The following is a 12,773-nucleotide window of genomic DNA, read 5'->3' on the forward strand; positions in this document are numbered from 1 at the left end:
TTTTCAGCTTTTTGCAGAATACGGAGGCAGAATCTTAAACGGAGCAGAATACGGAGGCAGAATCTTAAACGGAGCAGTTTCCCTTCAATGGATAATGGAGCCTCACCCACTTAAAGCCCTGATTAGTTGAAAGTTGAAACATCCGTGGAACCAGACCTTTTCTTTGATAGAACACCTGGCTCTTCTTTAAGACGTATATAGAAGAGAAAAATAAAAATAGATGAATGCGTTGCCACCTTTTTCTTTCATGATCTCTCAGGTCTCAACAAAAAGCAATCAGCCCAACATTTTGGATTACAGGGCGCTGCAGGAACCAGTTCTGTTGGAGCATGAGGGACAAGGCAGTTAGACCCTTCTACACTGTCTACAATAGGAAATCTTGCCAAATCCTACCTTCTCAGCGTTGGGAACAACACTTTGGAGAGAGAGAGAGAGAGCTGGGCGAGGCATTAGTGTATTATTTATTTATTATGAATCAGTCCCAACTCTGAGGTAATCAAGGAATCATTTGGTTTGCAGTTAGAATCAGAATGATCTCTTCCCATAGCCTGTTTGGTTTAAATGAAAATCAGAGTTGAAATTGCAATAAACTGGAATGGGATCTCATTCCCATTCGCTCAAATGTAGGAATGTCATTCCACCAAGAATAGGAATGGGATTCTGATTCCCTCCAACCAAATGGTTGAGACCCCTATTTCCACAAACCAAACGGACCCTAAGCATATAGTTCCGTCAGTTGTGCTGTAAAGTGGTGAGGCTCCACCCTTTTTGGTGGAGAACCCTTCCCTCCACCCACATGAAGGAAAATAAAAGAGAAAACCAATTGTACAACACCTCAAGAAAGAATAATAGAGTATAGAAAAACGAACACCAAAAGCGTTGGTAGACTGCCACTGCTACTAGTTTGTCAACCATCAAGTTTGAAACCAGCGTCTGGCTGAGACCACCACGTCCCACCCTGTACTGCCATGAACGCCAGAAAGAACCTTCTCCAAGGATGTAATTCCCCACGAGAAATGTTCAAACTTTAAATTTCAAATTACTATTGATTTCCACAGCATCCATAATGATGTCTACGGTCCCTTGGTAGAATACCTTTGGGACATCTTTAATGGTTTTCATCTTCTCTGACAATTTTAGTGGCTATTTAAATAACAAATTCCAGACCTTTTAACTTTATCAAAGTCTAGTCAGGGTCCCCCTTGAAGACCTGAAACCAAGCTCATGCACCCTCAAGGAAAGGAAGAAGAATAAGAATGCCATAAGCTGCCTACGTTCTGTTAATTTCAATGTAGTCTTTAATGCCAACATGGCCACTAAAAGCTTTAATAATAGAAGAGCTGTCAAAGCTTTCCAATTGATGTCTAAGTTTAATCAAGACATATCCAGGAAGGTGCAGGCGTGGCAAGCATACTTTCAAACTTGTCATAGATGATGATATGATATGTCGTCTGGCATCTAGACTAAAGCTTCTCTCTCTCTCTCTCTCTCTCTGCAAAAGCGTCCAAGGTGAAGTATGTTCTACTTGTTTTAACCGGATATTCAATGGTTTGTTGCTTTCCAAAAGAACTATAATCCCATATGGACCATACATACAAATCATAGAGATGAGTAAAAGGGCAAGTTGATCGACAGCAATTGGATGTAATAATATATAGGATTCCTTGGCCAATCTCTATAGCCCATATATATTCACAAAGCAGCACTAGGAGTACATATATCTCTCTTACAAATAATAAATCTAGAATAAATATTACTATGTCAGGATTAACGACTAAAATCGCACATGCACACCCACCCACCACACAGGCAAAGATATGCATGCAACAGAGCCACATGACAAGACTTACGAGCTGCAAAGGCGTTGCATGTCACTATGCTCTGTCTTCCTCCACAGATGTTCAAAATGGCTTCTTCTACAACCCCAACTGTCTACTACCCCAGTTCTTTGGCAGTTGCTCATTACAGTATTAAATTTTATACCATCTCAAAATCCCAGTTTAGAGCACAGGCATGGGAGTACTGAGATGAAGCTTCCTTTAAACATTTCCATTTCCCTTCCAGACTTGCACATAAAACCCACAACTAACATGACGTAAACTCTCAACATCGTTTTTCATAGACAACCTTCGAGATGACTGTTGACTGAAACTGCAGACAGGCATTCGAACAATTGAGGGAGCATGCTGCTCCATTGAGACTGGGACCTACAGTAACCAGTGAACATACTGATTGCATGTAAGAAACTCATCATGACAAATTGTTCTGTAGACAAGCTCCAGAGAATCTTTTGAGTTGGGCAGAGACAAGTTCAGAATCATCAGAAACCTCCTGCAGTTATGCCTGGAGCACCTGACAGTGCACAATGTGACTCTTTAAACCACCTCTACCTGCAATACTGGACAATATGTTTGTGACTAGGGTCCTAAGGGGACCTTTTGATCCAATAGTTTCCCAAAGTTGAGGGTTGGTTTCCACACTTTTATCAGGGCTAGAAACATTAACCAGACTGATGCTCATATTGTTGCGGATAATGCAAAGCTTCCCATTGAGAGGAACAATTGCAGCAGCTTCCAGGGCACGTGAGCTCCCCAGGTGGAGCTTACTATCCATAAATTTGTTCCATGAATCTGAGGCTTCATCATAGACTCTCAGTTTGCAACCATCTCTGCAATCCAAGGCATAAAGCTTCCCATTCAAAGAGATACTGGGGTTGCGCCATCCTGAAACCATCCCATCATGAACTGGGGCCCAGCTGTTATTTTCAGGGATGTACACCTCACTCATCACCTGACGATGGGACCCAAGCCCCTTCAGAAACCACTTCCCATTGTAAACAACTCCAATGAAGGGCACCATGGCTGTGCTCATGTCTGCAATAAAACTCCACCTGTTCTTGTTGGGATCATAAACCTCAGCTGACCTGAGAGTTCTTTGGATCCCTTCACACTCTCCACCAGCCACATAGAGACAGTTATTAATGACACACGAACCAAAGAAATGGCGCTTCCGCAACATATCTGGTGCACGATGCCATTTATTTGTCCTGGCACTATAGAAGATGACCCGTCTCATGGAACCCCTGAGTGGATCTTTGCCTCCAAATAGATATAGGTGGCAACCACTTAGAACAGCACAACCGAACCCAAGTGCTGCTGAATACTCAACAGGAACAGGAGGAAGAGGCTGCCAGAGTTGATAGATAGGGTCAAAAGCATGCCATGAGATCCTTCCATCACGGTCTCTTTTTATGACATAGACCCATTCCTCTGCCATTCCTAGATTCTTCCTGAGTGAGTAAAAGAAGTTACCAGAAAGGAGCCGATACCATCTCTTGCAGACTAGACGCAACTTTCTATGCTCAAACCGTGGAACCCGGATAAGGCAAGCAATAGCAAGATCATCAGGAAGGCCAGGTATAAGTGGGGGTTGAATCCTGGTCCTCTCCCTGCGGGAATTTTTGCTCTTGTGTGCACGAGGGTTGATATCAGGTTGTATACAAAGTTTTGATCCTGGGACAAATTTCCTTGCCCCAGCAACTGTTTTTAGGCCTGCATCTACTCTGCAGTAGCATGACACAGACTCCACCTGCATTAGATTCAATGTTAGGGTGCAAATGGTTTATTCTTCTGTATGACCATATTTATGTGCTATGAAACAACAATAATAACAGCAATAAGCCAATAACTACCTCCACGCTCCACTACCAACAATAGCAAAAGTAGTAATTAAGGACTGCATATAGTCCACATGTCTATGTCAAAAGAGAGCAATACTACTATTATCAATGTTTTCGAAATTTATCAGATTTTCAAAACAGAGTATGCATGTTTCTATATTTATATTTACATAAAAAGGAGCATCAGAAGATCAGGTGGAAGTGAACAAGTGATCACATCTTTTTGTGATACCAAAGGGCTTGATGTGGTATCTGCATGAAGACCACCATAAATAAACATATTTCATTTTTATGCTGAGGTGATTAATAGATGGTGATTACAGCCAATTATTAGGAAACATATGGTCCACACTCCACAGTCAACTCAATGCTCCTAAAAATGTAGCTTATTTAGAAGAAATAACTGTGACTTACTGGTGTATTTACTGAGAGTAATTATCTGATAATAGATTGCTATAGTCACTACCTCAGTGCCTCTCAAGATATCAAATTGCTTCTAGCTGAAAAGATATCTTTCAATAGCACCAGCCACCAAGATAATGAGGAAACCACACAGAAGGGAAACAGAGAAATTGACTTCCAACAACTACAAGGTTCCTATTTAGGTGCCTGTATTTTGGGTCAAGCTTTTGCTGTTTTTTGGGCCTCAACATAACTGGGCTCAAGAACTTTAAAACCATTTTGTTCTTTTTCTAATTGAGGTGCTATGATCATTGGAACAACTGTTTTTTTTTTTTTTTTCTTTTTTTGTAATAAAAGAACTTCTTGAAATCAGTTAGGAAACAATACAAAAGTCCCATCAACTTACAGAAACCAAAATGCCCAGTAAACCATACAATTTTTGCAGAAAAGAGGGGATATAGAATGAAATCAAGTCACTGATTAAAACTCAAAAAGAATGACCAATTAATACGATTCACAGAAATAGAAAATAAGTTGCTAGCCAGATAAAAGTGCATATGGACACAAAGGCCCCACCATGTTAATTGTGTGGTCATATTATTCAAGGCATAACTGAATTTTCATGGATAATATCTATTGTGGATTTGAGTAAAGGGGATAAAAATCCAAGTGAAATAGTGTTACAAATTTTATATGAAGTTTTTATTATCCTTTATTCACCATATGTTAAACAGGAAAAGAATTATGTTTTTTTTTTCCCTTCTTTTTGCAACCAAACCATGGGGGAAAGACAGAAAAAAAAGAAAAAAAAGAAAAAGAAAAGCTCAAGGACATACATGCCAATCATAAGAAAAATTAATAAAGGGAAATATGTACAACGTCAACTTCACATATTGTGGTGGCAACCATGGCTGTAAGCTATGCACTGAAGTGGCATGTGCTGGGCACAACCCAACCAAGGTAGCCCAGCACAAACTGATAGGTTAATCAGAACCAATGGATCTGATACCCGTATCAGATTTAATTCAATAGCTAATTTCAAATAAATCATCTAAAATAAACAAATATGTTCATAAGATGGTCAAAGCCAGAGGAGAAAATAGCAAAACTATGCATTAAAGCAATAGTATAAGCAGAAGACAAACAAATGCATCTAAAGGAAGAGTTGTATTAGATACTTAGTGTATTCATTCTCCAAGGAACCAAGAAGTAAGAACAACTGATAAGCATAGGCAAAGGAAAAGCAAAAAGAAAAGAAGAGAAATAACATGAATTAGAGTTATTGCTTATCATCCTTGAGCAAGAATTGGTACAAAATGTACTCTACAACAAAACAATTTCTTACAATAAATTCCAAAAAAAAGGCCAAAGGCTGACTACTAGAGGCTCCAATACAAATACAATTGAAAAGTAGATGAACAAGAATTAAGTTTATATTCAGAGAAGTACTAGCCTACTAGGCACCTTGAGCACGTATGAACAAATAGAAGGAAAGAGAACTAAAAACATGGCTCAAATACTCGAATTCAGCAGAAACTAGTGTGCGTGGAACTCTAAAACCCAATGTACAAAGGGGTAAAACAATAACCAGCTAGAAACGTATAAACAAGAATTTTGTTAAAAGCAGCCGAGTAGGGAAACGATTCTCCGGGCTTAAGAACTTAGAAGATCGAATCTTTACCTAAAACCAACTCTAAACGAAACAAAAGTTGAGATAATTCGCCCCAACAATAAGTTCCATTACTCCCCGACTGAATGAGAGAACCGATCCATTTCCTCTCCGAAGCTAGAGACTTGAATATATCCATCTTCAGAAACAAATAGATCTGGCATCCAACCTACCCATCTCCGAACTGAAAAGGGATTCCATATTCCTACCTCTAAACCCCAGTTATAAGAGTAACACAGCGAAATGTAGCAGCCTTCTACTTTATCTCCAGGATTGAAAAAAGAAAAAACAGAGCCACAAAAACTTAGCTTTTAGTAAGCAGAAACGATAGTTAGAAAAACGCAAAACTACAAGGGAACAAAAACCCAACAAATTAACACATCTTCACCAGATTCCAAAGATACAATCAAACACAGTAGATTCACCAATAATTCGATCTGGGTTTCTCGGAAAACGCATGGGCTGGATGAATAAATGTCGAATGACCAGAAGTGAATGGAAGGAACTTACCAATGGAGCTTGAATTCGAACACCTCTTTCCCCATTCGAAGATGTCTGAGAGGCCTCCATCTCAGAATAACAACTTCATCTATAAATTAGTTCATGAAATTGCTGGCCGAAACCAGAACCAGAAACGGGGAGAAGAGAATCTCAAGAGACTCAGATCGAGTTGCTCAAGCTTCAGTCGGATGAATTTGGCACAAAATAGAAAGCTTGTCTTTATGTCTGCAAATGGAAATAACAGACAACAGTAAGAGCTGAAGAACTACAGCAACCACTCCAACAGCAGAAGCATCAAACGTGAGGGCAAATGGGATCCTTTCTCTTCTCCCCTCTCTATAACTGAAGATTACAGCATAGCTGGACCCAGTCTTCACCAACTTCTTAATACTAAAATGAGAAAAAATATTTATTTATTCGTGGGTTTTATTATTATTATTTTTTTCTCGTCAGTCTATCACCACAAGACCATAAAGAAGCTCATCAGATCAGAGTCCTACATACCGTTTTATCGGTCAAAGTGTCAAACCATGTTGGGGTGAAATCAGAGATAGAAGAAAAAAAATGGAAAATGACGATTATTATGCATCCAATGTCTATCATCCTCGATGAACACTACCCACCATCTCATTCAGGATCCTACGATCAAATGAAGGCTTGCTTATTTAGTGGTGCATAGTGGAGGAATTGAGTAGATCAGAGGACATGAACCTTTGTACTTTGATCATCTTATAGAAAAAAACTTTGATCATCAGGTGTAAGTTTACATTTCAGACAATTATAGGAGGGATCAAGTCATCTGGCTTCTTTAGAAGATTCATCAAAAGGTGCCCACTGATTGAAGGGTTTGATAATCATGACTCAGAGGATCATCAAGGATTATGGATATGAGTTCCATCTTATATTTTTAGAAAGTGACATAACCAAGAGGGAGAGAGCTATTGTTGGGAAACATCCCAAGATTGTAACCACACAGCCAATGATGATAGATATATGTTCCGTCATATATTTACTCACCAACTAAAAGGTGGCCAACTGGCCATAAAGTTTGTGAGTGTGTGAAGGAGAGAGAGAGAGAGTCAAATCCAAAAAATGGATACTCTTAATCGTATTGTGCAACACATTAGTTATAATCCAAACACTAATAATATATAAAAATAAGAACAAGAACCTAATCTGGTGCTGTTTAGTTTAATTGTCGAGTTACACCTGGCGTGATTCAAACACAAATCACCCAATGCTAAAGCCTTAAACGCACGCTTGATCCATTAAGTCAATCCTCATCTTATGAAATTTATTAAAATAAAATAATTTCTTTCTATTCTAGTATTCACATGTAATGCAAAAAATTTACATTTGTGTTTAACAATTTCAGCAAAATAAAAAAACAATATTCAAAACTAATATTTTATAAACTAATAGAATAAATAATTTCTTAAATTCACATTTATATAAGAAATTTGTTTAATCTCAAGAAATTTATACGAAAAAAGATATTAATAATAGAAAAATTATATTAGTACTTAATATTTATAAATTTGAACATGACATGTTTCTTAAAATTTTATAAATTATTAATTAATATTTTAATTTGAACTAAATAAAAGTATATATTATTTATAAAAATAAAAATATTATTTACAAAAACCTCAAGAATATAATATAAATTGAATTTGTCAAATCCATTAATCTACACTTATATCAAAAAATGATTTTTTTATCTCAAAATTTATGAAAATAAAAATATTAATATGGAATAATTATTTTAGCAGTTAAAAATTATGAATTTGCATATGATGTGTATCTTAGAAAATTTAATATATTTTAAGTTAATATTATATATTATTATAAATTTTTAATTTATATTTTAATTACATTTTATAATAATGTGTTTATTGTTTACAAAAATAAAAATATTGTTAACTAAACATTTGAGATTTATTTTTAGTTGATTTTTAATTAATATTAAAAATTAAAAATAGTAAAATAGAAAATAATCGACATAATAATTCACATATAATATTTGCATATGTTTTGTGCCTTGAAATTCAATAGAAAATAACATAATAATAGCTTTGTGCATGTATTAATTTTTAAATATATATATATATATATATATATATATATATATATATATATATATATATATATATATACATTATATGTTCTAAGATTCTTGATTGATACAATATCAATAAAATTTTATGATTTCTATGCATCCCATTATACTAATTGTAGTATATTTCTTCACATATACCTTTAGAATATACATTTTATATGTATTTATACATTAATTATGGTTATTTTGATCTTAAAAATAATGTTTATGAAATTTATATGCATTTTTTGGCGTATCCATATTTTTTTGTCTGTATCCATGCGTTTCCAAAGCTTATCTATATTTGTATCCATATTTGAGTGGTCTGATACGATACTCGATACCGATACTTTAATCCTTGGTTGGGACCTGTGCATTGCATGGGTTCATCTAAATGGTGTCCATCTAAGTTCAATTCAAGTATTAATTAGTTTTTGGGGTTATGCCTAGTTTATCCGATCACAATCTAAGTTGTGCTTTAATGAGAGTGGCCAATTTCCTATTTTTAGATAAATTTGAATTATTTTTTTGTATATGAAATTATTAATGCTATTTAAAAAAAAGATTTTTTATTGGTTTATTATTATTTTCTTATTATTTTTAGGTAAAATTATAAAAAAAATCCTCTTATAACAATTCTATAAACCACCTTTGTGTTCTAATCCTAACAAAGGCCTTCTTATAGTTTGAGAAAAATAGTGTGAATACCTCCTTTCCCTTGGCTCTTTGGTACCAAAGATATTAAAGTTACCAAAACACCCTTATCAATGTTAATGCATTATCATACATAATATATTTAAAGCTTCAACTTTACCCTCCACTAATTTATTTTTCTAGTCAACTTTCAAAGAATAATTCTCCTTATTGTTCTTGGACAAATGTAAAAAGGTAGAAGTGAAGTAAAATTAATGCATTGCATCAACAATTTTTATTTGGAATGCCGACTAAAGGAAGGTATTTGCACCTTTTTTCTAAACAATAGGGGAGGTTTTAAATTGTTAAGGTCAAAACACCGGAGAGTTTCATAGGATTGTTAGAAAACCTAATGAGGTTTTTATAATTTTCCTTATTTTTAAATAGAATCTAAATTGATATTAAAATAAGTAAGCTATTTTAAAACAAATATTTTTTATTAATTTTTAAATTAGCAAAAATTTAGTTTATTTAAGTATATTCAGTTTTATTAAATTTAAATTCCTTATGAATTTAATTAACTATTTAAATTTTTATTTTTTGTTGGAACTTAAAGTTGGTTTTAAATTAATAAAATTTAAATGTACAACTAATAATTGTTAGATAGTTTTTTATTAATTTTGTATTAATTTTAAATTGATATTCATTTTTAATTTATCTTATTCCTTTTATTAATTAAATACTTTTTATTATACTAATGAAAATATTTTATCAATAATAATAGTTAATAATTATTTTTGTTTTATTTAAGTAACTTAGTAAATTATTTTTATTATGGTTATTTAATTTTTATTATTTTCAAGTGGAATATAAATGGATTATAGTCTTAAATGGAAGTAGATTATTTAGCACAATTTCAATATAACTAATCTTAATTTTACTAATAATATCTCAATTTCAGTATAATTAATCTTTACTGATAATTATAGTTTAATACATATAATTGTAGTTAAATTGAAATGGAAATGAATATATTCATTAACTTACTAAAGTTAATGAATTTTATGCAATTTAATGGAGAAATGGAGATGAGAGAGAATTAGTGGCATGATTTATTAAAGGAGAGAGTTAATGGTGTTTTAATGGGTTATGCTAAAAGTCTTAAAGGTGATCGGTCACTTGAATTATTTTATTTAATTTTAAAATTGGAAAATTCAAAAAAAAAATAAAAAATATAAATATTTGGGATCACTTTGGTGGGAAGGAGTAAACTGACCTCATGGAAGTATTTCTTTCCCAAAATATGATGACTTAACTTGTTACCTTCTTCAAAAGGAAGGTTTACTTCTTGCTCCCCAAACTCTATGACTAACAACATTCATTGCCCTGTTTATTTATATACATAAAGCATCCCTAACCCTCACCATTACCATCTAAGCCTTGTTCCAATTATATGAGGTTGGCTACACAAATCCTGTTTTGCTATTCTTTTCTGTTTGATGTCATATCTATCATTAATATGGTTAAGTGGATACAATTAGTAACCGCTCCTTGATGGATGATCAAAATTAACCAATGCAAATTCCATTTGTGTGGAATATAAGGTGTCTTCTCCCATCCATAAAAAGTTATAAACAAAGGCAAACCAATTTTCCTATAATAGGCAATTCTTTCTCAAGCTCCAGAGACTCTTTTTCCATACAAACTTAAATGGACACATAATTCTCATGGTTTCTTTCAATCGTTTTTCGATAATTCCAATATGATTAAATACATATATTAAATAAATAGGATAATTGAAATGTTCATGAATAATTTGGTATGGAGAATAAAAGATGTGGTCACAAAAATGAAAAATCAATTGAACAAATTTGGTTCTACTACAATTTCAGTTGTTGAGACGTGGTCTGCCCCTAATTCTTCTAGTTTCTTGAACATGTAACAAAGTTGCCTTTTCTTATGAGTGCAGTAGATGATCTTGTATACATGTGAACAAACCATTGTTGTCTATTTTTACTCATTTTATCGCCTATTATAGCTATTCCTAAGTTCCTTTGGATGATTTAACTTCTAATCCCATGCTTTTAAGTTTTTTTTTTTTTTTTTTTCCACTTATCCATCTCAACATACCCATTTCTGACACACTCATTATTTTGACACGTTTCTTGACAATCTAACCCTCTGCTCTGTATGACATTACTTGTCTTATAATTTTTTATAGAATTTTACTTAAATCTAATTGATATCCACCTATCAAGTATGAAAAATGTATATTTATAGAATGCAATATTATCAAATTAAATTATCCCAAAAGATATTAATAATAAGCTCTGTATTTTGGAATACTTTTAAGCATTATACCTATGGTTTGTGTTCTTAAAAAGAGGGGTTCACTCACCTATAATACCAAAAAGACACGATATTTGAAAACCTTGTTACCAATCAACTGGTGTCACAAACTTATTAACCAATTAGGTGGTATTTATCAAAATTCATGGATAGATTTTGATTGGTCAAAACTCTTTCGATACCATATCTTTTCAGCATCGTAAATTCTACACAACATGCACAATACTGTATAAAAATTTATTAACCATGAATTACTCACATTAACATTGTTCATACTAGTAGGGCTTTTTTTGGTTGTTGATTTATATATTGATCACACATTGACATAACCCTAGTATTGCTCTCATTTCCAGTACATTGTTTTGTAGCAGTATTATATAGAAGCATAAAGTGAATACAACGACATAATCAAAAATAACTTTTTCTATTAAAATACAAAATAAACAACTCAAAATTGATTAATAAGATGTCACCAATGTAAGTTATGTGCATAATATATGTTTGTGCTTTCATGTCTTTATGTGCATCTATGTTTGTATCTGTATGGACATGGCTCTTGGCAGAAAAGCCCACCTCAAATACTTGGGTTATTTTACTTATTAAGGCTTGGTTGACAAAAAAAGTTTAAATACAAGAAGAAAGATTAGAAAAGAAAGAATTTAATCATGGCTCGGATACATATAAAGAATTGTCTCCATTTCTACTAGCTACTTGAATAGAACTCAATAATCCCATGGTTGATCAGATAACATCTAAAGCATATGTGGAGAAGACTTTAGGGCAATTGGGGCAACTCAAGTCCCATGTGTATGAAACACTAGCATATTCACCTTGTGATTAGATACATATAGGGGTGTAATTTGGGCAGGTCCAATCCGAGCTTGAACCAATCCAGCCTAAAATTTTACACGGGTTAGGCTTGAATTTTCGGTCCTTGAGCTGGGCTTGGGCTCAAGAATTCAGGAATTTTATTTTTCAGACTGGGCCCAAGCCTAACTCTTAGGTAGCCTGAGCCCGACTCGACTATAAACATACCTATCTATCTATATATATATATATATATATATAGCAAGACTGTCCACGTTATCTTACTTCTCCTTGCTCCACTACCCCAACCCTACATTCTCCTTCACTCTCTCTCCTCCCCCCTCCTACCACTCCTAATGCTCCATCTCAGCATTCTCTCTTCATTCCTCTCCCTTCCAAATAGGTTCTCTCTCTCCCCACAACTCATGTCTTTCACTTTTTATAACAACCTAACTCCTCTCCTTAATTAACTCGATATATATTTTATCCTCTACTTCCCTTCTATCTCTAATTCCCCTCTATTCTCTCAACTTTCCCATTAAAATAGAGCCATAATTTATTAAGATTTTGTTTTCCAAATCAAACAATATTTATATATATAGACGTGATTTCAAGTAAAGAGATGGGAATAAGGG

General features: G+C 33.9%; 1 protein-coding gene across 2 annotated transcripts; it reads right to left on the minus strand.

Annotated features, from left to right (window-relative positions):
* Positions 1-1,638: 1,638 nt before the first annotated feature.
* LOC148872860 (F-box/kelch-repeat protein At1g55270-like) lies at positions 1,639-7,004 on the minus strand. 2 transcript variants are annotated; one of them, XM_088973343.1, is made up of 3 exons: positions 6,261-6,559; positions 5,763-6,015; positions 1,639-3,588 (listed from the first exon to the last, which is right to left on the minus strand). In XM_088973343.1, exon 3 carries the CDS (start codon positions 3,274-3,276, stop codon positions 2,338-2,340), a length of 939 nt encoding a protein of 312 aa, XP_088829469.1. In that variant the 5' UTR covers positions 3,277-3,588; positions 5,763-6,015; positions 6,261-6,559; the 3' UTR covers positions 1,639-2,337. The 2 variants fall into 2 exon arrangements, with proteins under 2 accessions (XP_088829469.1, XP_088829468.1); XM_088973342.1 differs by lacking the exon at positions 5,763-6,015 and having other exon boundaries at positions 6,261-7,004.
* Between the last annotated feature and the right edge of the window lie 5,769 nt (positions 7,005-12,773).

Source organism: Nelumbo lutea, chromosome 2, assembly GCF_056320005.1.
Source record: "Nelumbo lutea isolate HS-2025 chromosome 2, American lotus-T2T, whole genome shotgun sequence".
NCBI classification, from domain to species: Eukaryota; Viridiplantae; Streptophyta; class Magnoliopsida; order Proteales; family Nelumbonaceae; genus Nelumbo; species Nelumbo lutea.